Source organism: Diaporthe amygdali (assembly GCF_026229845.1).
Source record: "Diaporthe amygdali strain CAA958 chromosome Unknown NODE_9_length_1275696_cov_64_842800, whole genome shotgun sequence".
Lineage (NCBI taxonomy): Eukaryota > Fungi > Ascomycota > Sordariomycetes > Diaporthales > Diaporthaceae > Diaporthe > Diaporthe amygdali.
The window spans coordinates 727760-745550 of NW_026517029.1; the positions used below are offsets into that span (position 1 = coordinate 727760).

The 17791-nt window shown below is 52.9% G+C and overlaps 7 protein-coding genes across 7 annotated transcripts; 4 read left to right on the forward strand and 3 right to left on the reverse strand.

Moving 5' to 3' along the window:
* Nucleotides 1-442: 442 nt before the first annotated feature.
* Nucleotides 443-4384, forward strand: J7T55_013030 (uncharacterized protein; the record flags this gene model as incomplete). Its single annotated transcript, XM_053141679.1, has 1 exon — nt 443-4384. One exon carries the CDS (start codon nt 443-445, stop codon nt 4382-4384), a length of 3942 nt encoding a protein of 1313 aa, XP_052995377.1.
* Nucleotides 4385-5721: 1337 nt separating this feature from the next.
* On the reverse strand, nt 5722-6323 carry J7T55_013031 (ubiquitin-conjugating enzyme; the record flags this gene model as incomplete). The annotated part of the gene is made up of 2 exons (XM_053141680.1): nt 5722-6201; nt 6300-6323. 2 exons carry the CDS (start codon nt 6321-6323, stop codon nt 5722-5724), a joined length of 504 nt encoding a protein of 167 aa, XP_052995378.1.
* A 598-nt stretch (nt 6324-6921) lies between these two features.
* J7T55_013032 (kelch repeat protein) lies at nt 6922-7959 on the reverse strand (the record flags this gene model as incomplete). The annotated part of the gene is made up of 1 exon (XM_053141681.1): nt 6922-7959. The coding sequence occupies one exon, from the start codon at nt 7957-7959 to the stop codon at nt 6922-6924; it is 1038 nt and encodes a 345-aa protein (XP_052995379.1).
* A 998-nt stretch (nt 7960-8957) lies between these two features.
* Nucleotides 8958-10235, reverse strand: J7T55_013033 (major royal jelly protein; the record flags this gene model as incomplete). Its single annotated transcript, XM_053141682.1, has 1 exon — nt 8958-10235. The coding sequence occupies one exon, from the start codon at nt 10233-10235 to the stop codon at nt 8958-8960; it is 1278 nt and encodes a 425-aa protein (XP_052995380.1).
* A 1949-nt stretch (nt 10236-12184) lies between these two features.
* On the forward strand, nt 12185-13314 carry J7T55_013034 (uncharacterized protein; the record flags this gene model as incomplete). Its single annotated transcript, XM_053141683.1, has 3 exons — nt 12185-12427; nt 12489-12932; nt 12994-13314. The coding sequence occupies 3 exons, from the start codon at nt 12185-12187 to the stop codon at nt 13312-13314; spliced, it is 1008 nt and encodes a 335-aa protein (XP_052995381.1).
* A 2029-nt stretch (nt 13315-15343) lies between these two features.
* On the forward strand, nt 15344-16387 carry J7T55_013035 (kelch repeat-containing protein; the record flags this gene model as incomplete). Its single annotated transcript, XM_053141684.1, has 1 exon — nt 15344-16387. One exon carries the CDS (start codon nt 15344-15346, stop codon nt 16385-16387), a length of 1044 nt encoding a protein of 347 aa, XP_052995382.1.
* A 610-nt stretch (nt 16388-16997) lies between these two features.
* J7T55_013036 (acetyltransferase) lies at nt 16998-17783 on the forward strand (the record flags this gene model as incomplete). The annotated part of the gene is made up of 1 exon (XM_053141685.1): nt 16998-17783. The coding sequence occupies one exon, from the start codon at nt 16998-17000 to the stop codon at nt 17781-17783; it is 786 nt and encodes a 261-aa protein (XP_052995383.1).
* Between the last annotated feature and the right edge of the window lie 8 nt (nt 17784-17791).

Sequence of the window (17791 nt, forward strand, 5' to 3'; positions counted from 1 at the left end):
TGCTGCGAGACAGGAGGAAGAGGAGTACATACGTAGGAGTCAATCAGTGCTCGTAATGAGTACATTGCCGCTGCAGTAATCTGTGCTGAGAGGTGATGTATCATTAGATCAGCACAAGATTTTTTTTTCCTTCGCTACCCTTTCCTTCTTGTTCCGCCTGGCCTGCGCAGGTACTCGGTGATTGTACCTTCTGGCCTTCGCCCAATATCGAAGGAGCTGCCGGGTCTAATTAAAACCATCTCCCCCGCCAAGTGCGAGCACCCGACAAGGTGATAGACGCTCTTAGTTCCTTGTCCTCGCCTTGCATCGCATCGCATCGTCTTCGCCTCGTTTCTCTTGACTCTCCTCCCTGTCCGCCATGCCCAACCACCGCCAACAAACCTACACTGGAGGCCACACCACGCGGGACGACTGAGGAGCGAACGGGCAACGGCAGCCAGACATGGCAGGCCAAGGAGGTGCTGGAACCGGGGGGACAGGGTCTCTGATTAACAAGATAGCTGTGGATCTCGGCAGGGCCAACCGAGAGAAGACGAGCACCTGGTCCCGACCACGCGAGAGTGCTGTGGAAATCGCAGTACCACCAGCAGAATTTCACCTCAACTCGCCACGAGCCAGGGGCGTCGAAACCCACGATCCGCCTGAGGTCGTCGAGCGGGCCCAAGGCGAGCCCAGCGGCCATTTCGAAGCCTTCCAGAAGAATCCTGCCCTGGCCGATCAGCACGAGGCGCGATCGAACCCAGGCCCGGGTGATTACCACCCGCAAATGCCATCACAGGAAAACGTGCAACTCGAGGCGCTGCAGCAGCTGCCACAGCTGCCACACCAACAGCCTCGGCTGCTGCAGCGACAACGACAGGGTTCTTTGCCCTCAGTCTCGCAGTACTCGCAAATGCATTATCACCAGCATCAGGCTCACCTTGAACATCGGCCGAGTCGCTCGCAACCACAATCTCTGCCCGCACTGTCCCCGCGACAAGATCAATTCACCTCGTCGCCACACCCGCACCCGCACCCACACCAGCATTGGGTCCCAGCTTCACCACGGCAGCGCCGGGTCCTCCATCACACGGACCCTCATTTTATTTCCCACGACCCAAAACACACGGCGACGCCAGCACACCCGCAGCCCGACTTGTCCTTCTCGTCATTCTCTCCTGTGAGGGCTCAGTTTCCGCAGTCACCAACACGATACCCTTCCGAGTCCTACGCGCCTTTTTCCCCAATACAAACTCATCCCATCTACGGTCGCATCGAACCAGACGGCACGTCCTCTAGTCGAGACAACGTTGAGGCTCCGTGCAACCCAAGCCACCCGCCGGAACAGGTACCCCCCAACGTGGTCACCACCCGCAAGCAACGGTCGCTTCCAAACACTCCAGTTACCCCAACCTCTCCAGGCTATCCGGGCCCTCGATGGGATTCCTTACCAACAAGGCGTCAGAATAGCCTTGGGCAACACACCAGTACAGGTTTTGCGAACACTGCAACTGCGCCTGTAGCCTCTGCCTCAGGGCTACCTCCTTCTCCAATCCGCTCACCCCAGTCGGCAACCTTCTCCCCGGCGGGCTTGTACTCGCATCCTCAAATTCCCGAGGACCAACCCATCGACTGGAACTTCGACCGAGCCGATACAAATCGACATGAACACGCAGCCGCGGTGACGCCCGGCTCACCTTCCAAAATGTACCGGCCAGACAGCCGGCAGTCTGGAGAGACGGCCTACAGTGTTGCAACTGACAGTTATAACTTTTCTCGTCCGAGAAAGCCCAGTTTGGGAAGCTTGAGCCGTCCCGACTTCTCTGCACCCATGTACCTTCGACCTGGAACAGCCAAATCCTCAAACTCGGACTCCATCCGTCTCGAGTCAAGGACCATGGCCTCGAGCTACGTACCCTACAGTGCAGGGCCAAGGCCTGCTCGACAACCCTCAATCGCTTCCAATCTGTCTTCGAGCACATTTGCCTCGCCTGCGCCAAGCCTTTACAATAAACCTTCCTACGACCGCCTTGGTGCTGCACCTCGCAACGTGTCTCAGAATTCCGCCTCAGGTAATTATATGGGCCTCCCCCACGCGGTCCGGCCGCCGTCTCCACTACGAAACCGTTCAGGCCCCTGGGCCCAGTTCCCGTATCTAGACGAGGATGAGATGCGTTCCAGCATGCGGAGTCAGCTTACGACGTCGACAGCCCAGGATACCCTGTTCACGGAACCCGAGAGGTCCAGTGTCATGACCAAAACAAGTTCCATCTTCAGCACAGGCAACAGAAATAGGAACTCTCCCTTCTTCGGTCCTCATTCACCCAGCATCGAAATCCGGGAAAGCCTCAGCGTGGACGATGTGATGGGAATGTATGAGCAAGGCTTCAACGACAGCGATATGGACCTTTTCCACCGGAAGTCTAGCGTCGACCCCGACGTACCAGTGGTGCGGCTCGCCCCGGGAGGGATGGACGACCAGGACGAATCGAGGCCAGGATCGGCCATCTCCCACAACAGTGAGGCCGCGAGCCGCCTAATCGCAGCCATGAATCAGCCCAATTCGATTGCAATTCCTGGTCGAAGCTTCCCTCTACATGCCGATGGTGCTGTTCACATTCGTGATACCAACGCCTTCTTCCGAAAGAGTCTGGCTTCGTCTCTGCCCAAAGATATGAGGCTGAGTTACATCAATGCCGAGCTGAAGGAGACTGGCATTGTCGACTTCGAGAAGCCAGACGATGACGAAGCATTCGAAGCGGACAGTGTACGACACAGCAGGCATGATTCAGGAAAAGAGGTCGGCCCTAACGACGAGTACTCCTCAATCGACGATCTGGAGAAACGACAATCCATGGTCGCGACCACAGACAGCACGCCGACGCTCCCAGACAAGGAAACACTATCTCCTCTGTCGCCAGCTTCGACTGAGCCAAAGCCTGCCATGCCTGCGCCGTCGCAGCCTGTGCAGGGTGCAAGTCAACCAGAAGATCTAGATCCTACTGCTAATGATCGATACGGATTCCGGAAATCAAACCAGTATGTCACACGCCAGCAATATGACGACTGGAATGGGCCGTATTCCGAATATCTTGCCAGGAGGAGGAAGAAATGGGACGCTTTTCTGAAAGAGAATGGGTTGATGACCGATCATCCAAACCGGTTCCCCCAGCACTCCGCCAAAGCAAAGAGGTTCATTAGGAAGGGCATACCACCAGAGTGGAGAGGTGCAGCATGGTTCTACTATGCTGGTGGCCCCAAGATTCTGGCAAACAACCGTGGTGTTTATGACAATCTGGTCAAACGCGCACAGACCGGAGACTTGAAAGAAGTGTGCAGGGACGACATCGAGCGAGATTTGTATCGGACATTCCCAGACAACGTCAAATTTCGACGCTCGGCAATGCCCACCGGCCTGACACCAGGGCACGCGTCGTCGCAGTCACCATCGCCCGGCAACACTCCGGTACATAGCCGCAATAATTCGACGCAGTCTGCAAACCCCACGCCAAAAGCCCCAGGCTCCGAGCCTGCGATCATTGAAAGCCTCCGTCGGGTTTTGTCTGCCTTCGCAATCTTCAATCCCAGCATCGGATACTGCCAGTCATTAAACTTCCTTGGTGGCATGCTTCTACTTTTTGTTGAGTCAGAGGAACAAGCCTTCTGGTTACTCAACATCATCACGAGGGTCTATCTTCCAGGGACTCACGAGATGAACCTCGAAGGATCAAAGGTTGACCTGAGCGTGCTCATGAATGAGCTGGAATCCGTACTGCCTAACGTGTGGACCAAGATATCCGATGACGGTTCTGGAACCAGCAAGAAAAAGTCTAGACGCGCTCGATATCACAAACATGGTGTCTCGGTCAGCGGCGACAACCTCCCACCTGTCACCCTCGCACTGACGGCTTGGTTTATGTCGTGCTTTATTGGCACTCTTCCCATCGAGACGACACTCCGCGTGTGGGATGTATTCTTTTACGAAGGGTCCAAGACGCTTTTCCGAGTTGCACTCGCCATCTTTAAGGCTGGGGAGAACGAGATCAAGTCCATCAGCGACCCTATGGAGGTTTTCGCTGTTGTCCAGAGCCTCCCGCGCAAGATGGTGGACGCCAATTCCTTCATGGACATTTGCTTCAAGAAGCGCTCCGGCCTGAACCACCTTACTAGCGATGTCATCGACCAACAGAGGACAGAACGGAAGGAGAAATTGCAGATCCAGCGCAAGGAGGCCGTGGCCGCCGCAGAGGCGGCCCCGGGGATTGCGACAGCTGCGACGATAGCGGTGTCCAGGACACGTAATGCAGACATGTTGAGCGTTACGTCGGGCGACAGCAGCAGTGTGCGGAGGAAACACACGCTGTTTGGGCGCAGGCACACCAAGGAGCGCAGTCTCGAGGTCTAGGGGCCCGGATTCTGGCGACGTCCTTCGATGCCAACCCTCCGAGATCAGCTCGATGGCGGCGACATGACTTAGTGGGTGCAAGGGCGCCCTCTTCGATTCATTGTATAATTTTAATGGTGTCGACGGATCTCCGGGATGAGATCTACCCTTCTGAATACGACGGGGAACCTGTCGACACGGATAGGGAACGACGAGCTTCACCTGATGGTGAACATGAACGATAGCGTTGAAGGGATATCTGCAGAAGGAATGAAGGAAACAGAAGTCTTGCCGGTCACTTCGTGGACCGTGAAGCATGCATCAGCAGGCGGCGAATAAAACTCTGGCAACGCATTGGGATGGACGGTAGAGCATCGGCGTTACTCTTTTTTGTCGCTTCCTTGCTTTCTGGTTGAACTGGACAATCACACTGGTCTCTTTTTACGACATTCTTATATTTGTTTCTTCTTCACTTTGCTGTTTGTTGTTGATATTGTACAGATAGATATCCGGAAGATGTTCCTTCGTTGCATTGGTCGGCATATGGAAGACTTGGGGAGTCAAAACAAGATCGGGAAAAGGAGAATTTCAAAAGAACACGGGGTGTTGCCCGCACCTGGTAGCAACTGGTTAAAGAAAAAGAATCAGAAGACATTTACCAGCTCATCGATTGGAAATTATCCGCCTTCAGTGACCTCAGCCAGACTATTCTGTTTCCGCCGACGCATGATCGAATAGCCTGTAAGCTTCATGCTCACGGTTTTGTCCCCTAAAACAACATTGTGATAGGCTGGCTCAATATCCTCGCCGGGACCAGTCACACAGCAAGATATAGGTGTAGATCTATCGTAATTTGTCATTACTTCATTCCAAAATGGGCCTATGGTATCGTAATTGAGATGTCAAGGACTCCATGGCCATGCCAAAGCCACAACCGGAACGCCAAATGATCGCCCAGAATCCTCTTGAAATGCAAATAGCGGGAAATGGTCCGCTGACACCCCTCTCACTGGATCTTGCCCTGGGTTGCCTCCACGTTCATGTCAATTTGAGGTCCTGAGGCAGCCATCCTAGCCGACGGTCACCGACTGAAGCAGTGCCACTCTGTTTCTTTCGCCAATTCCGTTTGACGAGCCGCATGGCACAAATACTGTGGCCCTCCGGAATGATGTGAGCCTGGCAGAAGGCCAATACACCAGGTCCAGAACTTGAGGGGCTACTGCTTCGTACGTGATTGTGTCTCGATTGGCAGGTTTGTCCTGGAGCCTGCCTAATCAGTACCGAGCCCACCTCAGTATTGGTTCGGCCTCGCCGCGCAGCTCCCCCCGGAAGGCCTCCAAAGACTTGGGCCTGTTAGACTATGCAGGAGCGGGAGCGGCAGCGGCGCCGGTGTCGAAGCGGGGTGCGGCCTTGGCGTAGCGGGCGACGTACTCGCGGGCGGTCTTGTCGAACTGGGCGCGCTGGGAGCGGAACTCGTCGGCGATGCGGGGCTCGAGGGGGTCGTCCGGGTTGGGCTCGACGAGCAGCTGGCGGACGGACTCGAGCACGGCGGACAGCTTGCTGGCGGGCTTCCAGTTCTCGGGCTTGAGCAGGGCGATGCAGATGTTGCCGGCGTCGTCGTTGGTGACGTTGGGGTGGTAGATGCGCGTGGTGAAGGTCACGAGCGGCGCCTTGAAGGGGTACTCGCCGGGCAGCTGCACCACCAGGCCGAACTGGCCGGAGCTGTAGACGGTGCCGGGCGGGCCCTGGAGGACGACGTGCCACAGGTGCAGGTTGGACTCGTACGGGAGGGTGATGGTCATGCCGGTGGGAGGGTTTGTGGTGCACTCGGCAAGCTCCTGGACAAACGACGGTGGTCAGTCTCTGAGGCCTGGTGCCACTGTGGCTGTTGCTGTAGCTGGAGCTATCGCTGGAGCTGTGGGATGGGAGCACGAACCTTGGCAATGCGTTTCTGAGACATGTTGACGATGGGATGCGATATGTGGTCGAGATGATAGGAAGGGTGTGGTGGAGGAGATAGGTGTGTGTGGTGGGGGGGGGAACGTGTGTACGTAGAAGCGGCTGCTGGGACTTTTCTCTGAAGTCGTCGTTGCGCGCTGGTCGATGACGGACGGAATGAATGGAGAACAGAAGGACGATGGGTTTGCGGCAGAGCACGAGGCTTAAATAGGAAGGAGAAGTGTTGTTGTCGCAAACGGTGAATCAGGCTGAGAAACGTGGGTGCGTGAAGGCAGCAGTGATGCTGGTGAGCCGAGGGCAATGACGGTCCAGATGCTGGGGCGGCGGGCGGTTGACCAGAGGAGGGGCACTGACCCTTGTCCGAGCAAGTGGGGTGGGGCGGAAGAGCTCCAAAGAGGTGCTCACTCAAGCACGATCAAGTTGCTGGGTACCCTTGATTATTACGTACTTTACCCAGGCACTGGCTGTCCTAGTCCTAGTCTAGGTCTGCTACAAACGTACTGTGAATAAAACAAACCAACCAACAACATGACGTCCTTCTCTCAGAGCCCCAGCTTGCTCCAAACCCCATCACATCTCTGAGTCTCGCAAGCACACACCTATAGAGAAGGCAAGATGTACTTGTCATGGTACGTGGTCGGATACTCGCCCGCCATGGTGGCACCTCCCGGCAGGTACAGAGACCCGTTGATGTAGGCCGGGATGAAGCCGTGGCGCGGCACCTTCATGGGCGACAGCTGCGTCCACGTCTCGCTAGTCGTGTTGAACACCTCGACCTGGTTGAAGATGCCAGACACGCTGCTTACGTTCTTCTCGCCGCCCAGCGTCCACAGCAGCCCGTCCACCATCGCGAACATCGCCCCGCCCCGCGGCGTCGGCATGTCGTTGGGGTGCGTCGTCCACCCGGCCTCGAGGTCCTCCAGGTCCAGCGAGTACACCGTCCCGCGCATGTTGATCTGCCCGTTGATGCGCCCGCCCGCCAGCCACAGCCTGGTGCCCGCGATGCCCCCCGTCGCGTGGTCTCGCGGCTCCGGCAGGTTTGCCGCCGCCGCGGGGAGGTCCACCCACGACCGCGACGTCAGGTTGAAGGCCGACACGTTGGCCACCGTGTGGTGCGGGTTGCCCGGCCCCGGGATCAGCGACACCACGCCGCCAACAACCCAAATCACGTCGTTGTAAGCCACCGTGAGCGCGGCACCGCGCTCCGTGCCCGCCGGCAGGCTGGTCAGGTTCGACCACGCGTTGGTCTCGGGGTCCCACTCATACGACGCACCGTCGCCCGCCCAGTAGCTGTTGTTGAGCGCCTGCAGCGCCCCTACGATATACGCCTTGTTCTTGTAGCCGACCGCGTTGACGTGGTTCCGCGGCAGCGGGATGTCCGGCCCACGAGTCCACGTGTTAGACGGCACGTCGTAGAATTGCATGATGCTCGTCGTGTTGCCCACTGTCAAGTTCTGCGGCGAGTACGGAATGACTCCGCCGAGAATCGCAAAGGTCGTCTCATTGAGCACGACTCCAGTGTCTTCCTGGCGTGGGTACAGCGGGATTTCGGCCAGCTCTTCCCATGTGCCATCCGTGATGACAGCTGAAGCGGTTGACAACCCGCCCAATAAGGCAAGACAGTGTGAATAATGCATTGTGCCGAATGCTTGGGCTTCAGAAAGAATTAAAATGAGAAATGAGAAATAGGTTGGTACGCAACCAACGTGCTGCCCAGCTTGAACGGAGATTTATGCAAGGTACAGACGTAGCAGACAGTCTAGGACCTGTTCGAGCTGAATATTGCTCTTCCAAGCCCGAAGGAGACGGAGGGATTGTCCGAGGGCAGTGAACAACACAATCTGTAAAGTCACAATCAACACCATGCAGGACTACGAGGCACAAGACAGTCGGAGGATCTTGTCTTGGTATTCTTATATGGACGAGGTTACCGACGGACACGTGCAATTCGCGAGAACAATCTACACAGCGCAGTGAATGCTGTCCTCGGGTATAGCAGCCTGGACTGACTCAAATAGAATTTCTCACCCTGAGTCTGCGTTCGCTATTCTTGATCGGAGAAATACACACCACTGACTAGCTGCAGATGATTCCGTGGTGATTTATATCTCTGGTGTGGGTCATCCCCGACTAGTTACAAGCGGCTAAAAAGCTTGTACGGGGCGGTAACTCTGTGCACGGGCAGGTTCATTCCTCTTTAACAATGGTGTAGATGCGTAATGCAAACTATATTTACATGAGTACCAAGATTACATGATCTCACAATGCCACGCGTCTAGGGGGCTTGGGGGGTTGTTGGCCGGTTTGGAAGTCTACGACAGATGCTAAATCACAAGGCGAAAAAGATTCTTGATATGGCTGTGTTATTGCTTATTAGCATCGGATCCGTCAAGCAAGTCGGCACCTATGCGTCTGCTCATCGTATTTTGTTCACCTTTGGCTGAAGAACAGAGATGCTGTCATGAAGGAGAAAATGACATGTGAAAAACTTCCCCACAGTTTCACAATCATGAATTAATTGATGTTCGGGTAGGAGGTGCATTACAATGAATTATTCCACTGTCTGGGATCTCGGCCATATGCTGAGGCTCTACACAAATCTAGTGTCTTGTCTTCAATTAAAAGCACTACCATCCTACGCGTAATCCAGCCTCATCTTTTTACCATTGTTGGGAAGCTTGGCCCTCAAGACAGCGCCTGGAAGCTGCCTCAAATCCTTCCCACCATTCCATCTCGGACTCCAGTAGCTTTGTACAACGTTTATATACATGTATCCATCCTCGGCGATGAACAGTGGATCAGGCCACAGCATGCGAGGGTCGCGGACGAAAGTGTGAACTTTAAGGTCTTTGGGGTCGTAGTAATAGACGGCGTTGTGCTCGGGCATGATCATGTAGATCAGACCATTCGAGTCACCCTCGGAACCGTTGGAGTTGCCGCCCTTTTGGCCGACGCTGGTCACGTTGTTCTTCGCAGCCTGCTCGGCCCAGGGCACGTCGTCACGTGTGCGAAGGTTGGCGGTAGGGACGGCGAACAAAGTGTTGCCCGTCAAAGTCGTAAAGTACATTGTTTCCAAGTCCGGTGACAGAGATACTCCGTTGTTTCCCTCTTTGTTGTGGGCAAATGAGCCGCCTCCCTGAGGCACTTGGTAGAAAGCCTGGCCGTTGTACGAAGCAACGTCACCATCTTCGCGCAAGACGTGTTTGTCGCCATCAAGACGCCGCCAAGATTCGCCCGTGCCCAGGTCCAGCATGACAAACCCGGGACGTCCCTCCGCGCTCGAATCGACAAGGTAGGCGACGCCTTTGCCTCCTGGCACAGCGGATCGGCGCAGGTCGAGGCGGACATCGTTAAGGTAGCTGTCCGGATAGACGACCTCGGCCGGGAAAGTGTAGGTCGCATAGACGGTGTCGTTTGTCAGGCTTATTGCGACAAGCTTAGGGCCTCCAGGTTGGCCATATACCATAGAGAGCCTGCCGCTCGAAGTGGCAACGGTAGGCCGCCCGGTATCAAGGACCCAGAGTGTCTCGGGCCGATCGTCGGTCTCAGAGGTGATGTACAGCGCCTGCACGCTGATAAAACCGGTGGAGTTTGAGGAGCCAAATTGCATTCCGTTGACGGTGGTGTTGACATGCGTAGTGGGGATCGAAAAGTCCGCAGATGGATATGCCTCTTCGGCAGTCTTGTTGACGGCCTCGCCCAGTGTGAAGGGAGATGCTCCTCCGCCTCGCACGTAGCAGACGAAGAGGCGACCAGTCGATGATACCGCATGACCAGTAGGCCACTGGCCGAAGTAGTAGTGGAATTCCTCGAGCTCCGGCCCATAGGTGCCATTGTCGCGTCGCAGGATGCTGTCAGCCGAGACAAACCCGGCAAACACGGAGATGGCTTCGAGGAATACGGAGGCCCTCATGGTGAATGACTCTGCTGCTCAGATTGAGAATTGTAGAGGGCAGAGTCTTTAGATGAATTTAAAACGAACGGCTGAAGTGGACTTTGGTGAATGAGTGTGCAGTCGGCTGCTGGAGTCGTCGTAGTGGCTCGAGGCGCCGGACGATGAGTCGGACTGACGGCTCCAGGCTTTGCACGATGAGTCGAAACGATGGAATTAAACTTCGAATGAAAGACATCTTGGATTCTCTATAGTAGGAACTAAAGCCAATTCTTATGACATAGGTGGCAGTAATCAGAGAGTAAATACTCCATTGGGTTTTCACGTCCGAGTCCTGCCGACTCGTTTGCTGCGAGGTTGTTGAGCAGTGACCGATAGAATAATGACTCGGAATGACGAAGAGGAGTATCCTAGATATCTTCTGAATCAGAAAAAGATCGTTGGTGCTTTCATTTATGCACACATAGCGAGAGCTGACCGCAAGGCTGAAAGCAGTTGAATGCGGCCGAACGATACTTGCAGTCGGCCAACAGCAACACCGTCACAGTTGTCAGAATGAATAATGATGAGTGATCTTGCTGGTAATACTTTCTATCCAAGGCCGCATTACACTCTTATTTGCTGCTAAACCCGAGGATTCAAGCTTACGGGTGGTGCCGCCTATCTGCCATTTGCCTACATTTTCTGACTGTGCCAGTCTCCAAATCCGAGTCAATTCATTGAGTGGAGAACGAAAGCAGAGACCTCAAATTCGGCATTTTCTCCGCCGGCCGACACGCATCTTCCTTTTTTCTTGATCGACCAGAGACTTGGTAAGGGTGAATCGCACTGACTGGTTGGGAACTCTAAAGTGAGATGTCAAGCTTGCTGTGTCCCTTATCAAAATCTGGATATTCCATTTCTCCCCTACCCATGCATTACTCAAGCCTGCTGGACACCACTTACCGCTCATTTTCAAAAGGATCGTGCGGTTGACAGACACAGAATGCGAGGGTCCTAGTGAAGCGGGTGTAAACTTATTCAGGTACCAAACTATATCGCACGTCCGTTGCTGAACCCGTTCCGGCCCCACCTACACAGGTTCGTCTTTTCGAGCCTCAAAAGCTTGTTTAGAGTCAGCCAATTGATGTCAATCTCTGGATGAACCTTATCAACTTATGTTCTTCACTGATTCGGATCAAAACCTTGTTTCTGGCAGCTGAGTCACTCCAGAGAAGAAAGACAAGACTGATGTACTCCGGATTTACCAGCTTATCCATTTCGTCAACCTCAGAGCACGTCGTTGGAGTCGAGTCAGAAACATGCTTATTCTGCTGACACTTCAAGACGAAGATGGTCTTACGAATGAAATTTTATCAATGTGTGGTAAAGACCCGCCGTTATCTCCCAGCTTAATGAGACCCCAAGCACAGCTCAATTCGATGTCTTGCGTTAAGGATCCACGCTTAATCCAGATAACGCTAGATTTCTGGACTCGCGTATTTACCTGTAGACCAGTCTGATTTGCACAATGTCGCCAAGACCATAGTGTCGCCTGTGCTATGAGCAAGTTTTCTGAAAAATATATATCATTCGAATACATAACCATGCGTAGAGTGGACTTTTGGAATCACTTGTGAATGCATAGCTTTCCAGAAATTACCACCACGTCTTCATCATTTCACGAGGAAACTGAAAGTTCCATCATGGCAGATATCTGACAGCGACGGACTCGAGCTGCGGGCTTGTGAAATGTGGGCCTCTTACCCTGTTCGATGCTCCTTCCAGGGTATACACACTGACTTATGCTACTGACTTAAAGCAGAGATGGGATCTAAGAGAATGGTTACATCAAAGCCCGGCAGGATCGCTTTGATGAAAAATGATATATATTTACAAAGCTGCCGGCTTGCGAAGCTGCAATATTACTCAAGCTGACCTGTCACTGCACCTCTTCTCCTTCGTCCCCAAACGTAAACTTCTTGTTCACCATGAAGGTCACCGTCTTCCTCATCTTGGCAGCTCTCACCGCCACGGAGTCTGTAACAGCAGCTCCACTAAGTGCAGGAGAGACCAACAGTACCAGCCCAAGGTTCTACAATGGTTCATGTACCCCAGAAACCATAACTATCCGAAGAGAGTGGCGTACACTAAGTGCCGAGGAGAAGGCGGCTTATATTCAGGCACAACAGTGTCTGATCAAGCTTCCTGCCCAGTCAGGCCTGCAGGCAGTCGTATGTTATGTTTCTCTCCCCACAATTTGAGTGGGATGTGGCTAATATTCAATGTCTGAAGACCTCCCGCTTCAGCGACCTTCAAGGATCTCACAGGTCCTATACTGATACCATCTACGGCGACATTATCCACTATGTCGGTCAATTCCTCCCATGGCATCGCATGATGATGCACGCATTTGAGACTCTGATGCGTAACGAGTGCAACTACACGGGTACCATGCCATGGTGGGATGAGCAAGCCGATGCTGACTCCGGCAACTTCTTCCGCTCCAATATGTGGGATGCCGACACTGGTTTTGGTGGTAATGGCACCGAACCTGATGGTTGCTTGACCGAGGGCCCGTTCGCCAACACCACCGAATACATCGGCCCCATGCTTGAGTACACGACATACTGCCAAAAGCGTATCTGGGACAATGAATACGGAATCACCACCGGCAACAGCACCCTCATCAACCTCTGCAACAGCTACGAGACGTACGAAGACTTTTGGTATTGTATTGTGCGTAGATTCCATGCAGATCCGTAAGAACTGGCCCTTGTACTAATTCGTATGTCCACAGGCTTACTGGCCTCATCATGGAGCCCACACGGCGACAGGAGGTCTCATGGCCGACAAAGATGCCTCGCCGGGCGACCCGGTCTTCTACCTCCACCACAACTACATCGACCGTCTCTGGTGGAAGTGGCAAGCTGCAGACAACGAGACGCGGCTATGGGACATGAGCGGTAACACCGTCAATGAGACTCTCTACCCCCAACAAGCCGGCGTGAAAGCCTCGCTCAACACGACGATCCAGCAGCAGAACATCATTCCCGATATTCAAATTCGGGAGGTCATGAATGCTCAAGGCGGATACCTTTGCTACGATTACGACTACTAATTGTGAAAGCATGCTAGAGCTGGTAGGCTTGAGAGGAGTATCGCTGTGACTACTTAGATGGCTTGGCCAGGAGACGATGGATGTAGATAGAAGTGGCGTGACGGGTCGTCGATGCCCATGAGCCTACTATTGTTCAATGGAGGTTTGTGCTCTGTACGTTGGTCGAGTGTCTTCCGGTCCATTATGTGCCATCTTTGCCACTTGAAACCTTGTTTCCCCTTGAACATGCAACAGGGCCAACCGTTCTACGTAGCCAGCGGAGTGAGAAGATAATGTGCTTCCTGTGCTGCATCATTTGGTTGGAAACCTCCGTATTCTTCCAAAAGTGAAAAAAGGCAGGAAAGACATTATTCGGTGAAAGTCACTTATCCAATGCTTGAAGTCTCTTACAAGAAATGACCTTGCTTTCCTGCGCCGAGCGATCATAGCCATATCGTACTGGTAGACCCCAAACATCTGAACAACAGCGCGGGGACGGCAATTGAATAATTTTCCAGAACTCGAAATCAGTTTATTTGCAGTGAGAGATTCTAGCCTTAACATACAGTGCTCGAGCGTGGACGAAATAAACGCCTGTCCGGTCTTAGGCGCCGTGGCCAGCTAGGGATGGCCTTCCTCCCCCAACACAATCATCTATAGAATCGCAGCAGCCCGTGCTACATCCTACGATATAGGCCTTCCCATTGAAGGCAGCGTCGAAAATTCTTGTTTAGTACAGAGGATGAATATGCTGCTAAGTTTGGAAATGTTGATTTGCTTTGTATCTCCAGGGGCCGTGTTTACAGATAATTGTCACTAGCTGGCTCAATGTACTGAAAGTGGTCGCAGTGTCCAGCACATGTGGATTGGCACGTACCTACGTAACGGTTTTTCGATTTGTGGAATACCGAGGGAACGCCTCACGGAATGTGTGTGCTCCAAAAGATTGTTTTGTGAGCTAGTCATTCGGGCCAAATTACCGATGCAATGCGCTGACATTCTTGAACGTTATTTCTATACTATGGTAGCAGAGTCAAGGCTCGGCAGCATTGCTGCAAAAAGCCAAATTAGAGTTGTTGTTTTTGCTCATGATAGAAGAACGCGGAGATGCGGCTTTGCTACCTGTCCCTGAGCGTCCAGAAATGTCCGCTGTGCCGGCTTGCCGTTTGCTTGACTAGTCTCCAAAGCTTAATTGGCCTCGATATCGTTGACAAGAGGCCTAAAGTGCTGAATCAGTGTATAGCTTTACGCGTCGTGGTCAGTCATAAGATATTCTCTGAAGAGCTTTGCTCAATCTGATCTGGGCTTTGCTAGCAGATATTAAATGCGGACATTTCATGGAAAATTCCGGCAAGTATTCAAGAAAAGATTGTGCACCACAACACGGTATGAATAATACCTCCCAGAACATGACTCCCTGGTTCCTGGCCGAAGTTTGATGGAAAGCCATGGACGAGTAATTGCAGCCCCAGTTCATGAGTTGCTATGGCGTATGCCTGATGATCAATCTATACTCCACTAGCCCGATCTACATATGCATGTTTTTATCTGGCCGAGGTGCAGTAACATGAGTACTATTCTTCACAAGACTGTCGGGTTCAAGCGCACATGAGCATGCGCGTCCGTGGCTGTGCTGACTTTATCAGTAAGCAGACGTGCATCATGAGGTTGCAGACATTGTTGACTCGTGGCATTGCGATGCTCTCACCCCGCCCGCGGTATAATGCCCACGGTCGAGCCGAGTTGCCGTCCTCACCCGTGGAAAAGACGATTCCCAATACTAATCTTGGGACTCAAGGTTTGCATCGCTCGGAGCCACATAAGTCACCGCATAAGTCACTGCAGCCTTTCATCATGAGTGGGGCTGTTCTCTGTTATGTTGATGCGGATGAACTATCAGGAAGCAGTCCCTAGCACACAAATTTCTGCCAAGTGAATATAAGGCTCAAGGTGTGACTTGGCAAATAGCTCTCCTTCGTCTCCTGCCTCTTCAACTAGACCCCTAACCGTTACTTCTGAAGCCAAGCTAGTACAGGTCAACTTCCTAACAATGCATCCTGCTAGTTTATTTGCCCTCCTGGGCTTCGTTACCAGTGGCCTATCTCAAATCGTCGACGGAACTTGGAAGACACTTGCTGAGATTCCATACAATGTGCGCCAGGAGCACTTCGTGGTTGCCTTGGATAACGAGACACTCTACATTATGGGCGGTATCATCCCCACCGACCCGGCGGCCCCCAACATTACCACTACCATCAACATTGTACAATCTTACAGTATTTCTGAGGACACTTGGTCCAACAAGAGCAGTGTTCCGATGGCCCTGAACCATCTTAATGTCGCCGTGGTCAATGGCAAGATGTACTCTCTCGGTGGTCTCCATGTGTTGCCGGACGCCTGGCATGGAATTGGCAACATGTTTGTCTACGACCCAGAAACAGATGTTTGGACCAACCTCACTACAACACTGCCTGACAACACGTACAGAGGTGCCTCGGTAACAGCTGTAAAGGATGATGTGATCTGGATGGCCGGCGGTGTCAGGCTCCTTGTTCCAGGAGTGGGCGGTTACCATGTGTCGACTTACAATGTGACGGCCTACAACGTCACTTCTGGGGAATTTTTAGACCTCCCAGAAGCTGCTGCCAGTTTGCCTGAGGCTCGCGACCACGGCGTCGGTGGTATCGTTGGGAATAAATTGTTTTATGCAGGTGGCCGCATCAATGGTCAGCCTAACATGCGGAACACCACCTTTTATTTGGACCTCGACAACCTTGAGGCTGGCTGGGTTACTACAGACTCCCATATGCCCACTGCCCGTGCCGGATCGTTCTTCGCCATTCAGGACGACCTGCTTTGGACTTTCGGAGGCGAAGTCAATTACAACAGCAGTAACGGATTGGGTGTCTGGGACGAGGTCGAGGTTCTTAACACGACTTCTCTTGAGTGGACTTCACTCTCACCCATGAAAGTACCGCGACATGGTTGCAACGGTGTAGTCATCGACGGCGTCATATACTTCCCTGGTGGTGGCCTTCGCAACAACGCCTGGCCTACTAACTACACCGATGCCTACATCCTCCCCAGCTACTGAGCAGACAAAGGCTGTAGGGAAAAACATTAGAGCTCTTTTTGAAATCCCTGCATTGTCAACTTATAGAAAAGTGTATTTATATCAAATTCACCTGGAGTTCTGACGGAGAGGTTTTTGTTGAATATGTCGAGGTGACAATGATTTGAACAGGGTGGAATTGGCGAAAGTGGTCTTCTGTTGCAGTCTTGCATTCATAAGAAATCTGACATGTGTTGATAATTGGCTTTCAGTGGCATCTCCGTGGAGCACCATTATGGTGTCAAGATGCTGGGTTGAGCCACATCCGTGCAGAGCAACGTTGAAGAAATCAACGAACACAAACAGAAAGAATCAACACCATGGCAGAATTGTGTTACGCCGATCAAAATGTGTCGCAGGTAATCCGGGATACACCGTTGAGATTGATAGTTAGTCCGGATTAGCCTTAGGCTGTTGCACTAAAGTTTGCTGAAGCGCATGCTCTTCGGCGAGCGTATTAGGAATAGGCCAAATGAGCATGACTGCAGGACCGCTTTTTGACCACCATAAAACTGGGCGTCATCTCGTTCTTCACAACATACCCAGTACAAGTAGAGCTTAATTCTATTGTTTCATCATATCAAAATCCAACATGTCGTCCTCGACTGACACGTCGTCATTTTCTCTGAAGCCAGTCGTCCCATCCGACTTCCCAGCTATGGCTGAGATGTGCGGCTTAGCTTTTGAGCACGACAGGCACACAATGCTTAAGGCTGCTCACCCAACAAATCCCTACGATCATGCTGCAGGGATGACTGGCGCATTTGAATATTGGCTTAGTCGCCCAGCCGGCAAATTGGAGTTGACCAAGGCAGTAGACGATGCGACAGGGGAGATTCTGGGCTTCGTTTGCTGGGGTATGAGCCTTGATCCCAACACAAAGCAAACCAAGTCCGAAGACGGCCCTCCTGCAGAGGAAGTCGATAAGGGTGCGGAGGCCAGTGTCGAACAGCCAAACAATGCCTCGTCAACAGATGATGTTGCGTCTCAAGGCACCAGTCCTGACCCCCTCGAACAACTCGAAGAGATGACATCGTCCCATCTCGCCGCGTTCCAAGAGCGGGTGATGCCGAATGGCGTTAGGTGCATGTATGTGATCACAATCACCGTGCATCCCAATCACCAACGCCGTGGAGTTGGTCCAGCTTTGATCAAACAAGGCACAGACCGAGCTGATGCTGAGGGCGTATTCTGTTGGGTTCACTCGAGCGAGGCTGGGGTTCACACGTATCAAAAGTGCGGATTTGAGGAGGACGATACACTCCAAATCGACCTGGATGACTGGGCAAGGAAGTTGGAGATCAAGCCACCAGCTGGTGACGACAAATGGGGCATTTATACGTTCAAATATATGATCAGGCAGCCCAAGGCTGCGTAGACATACCG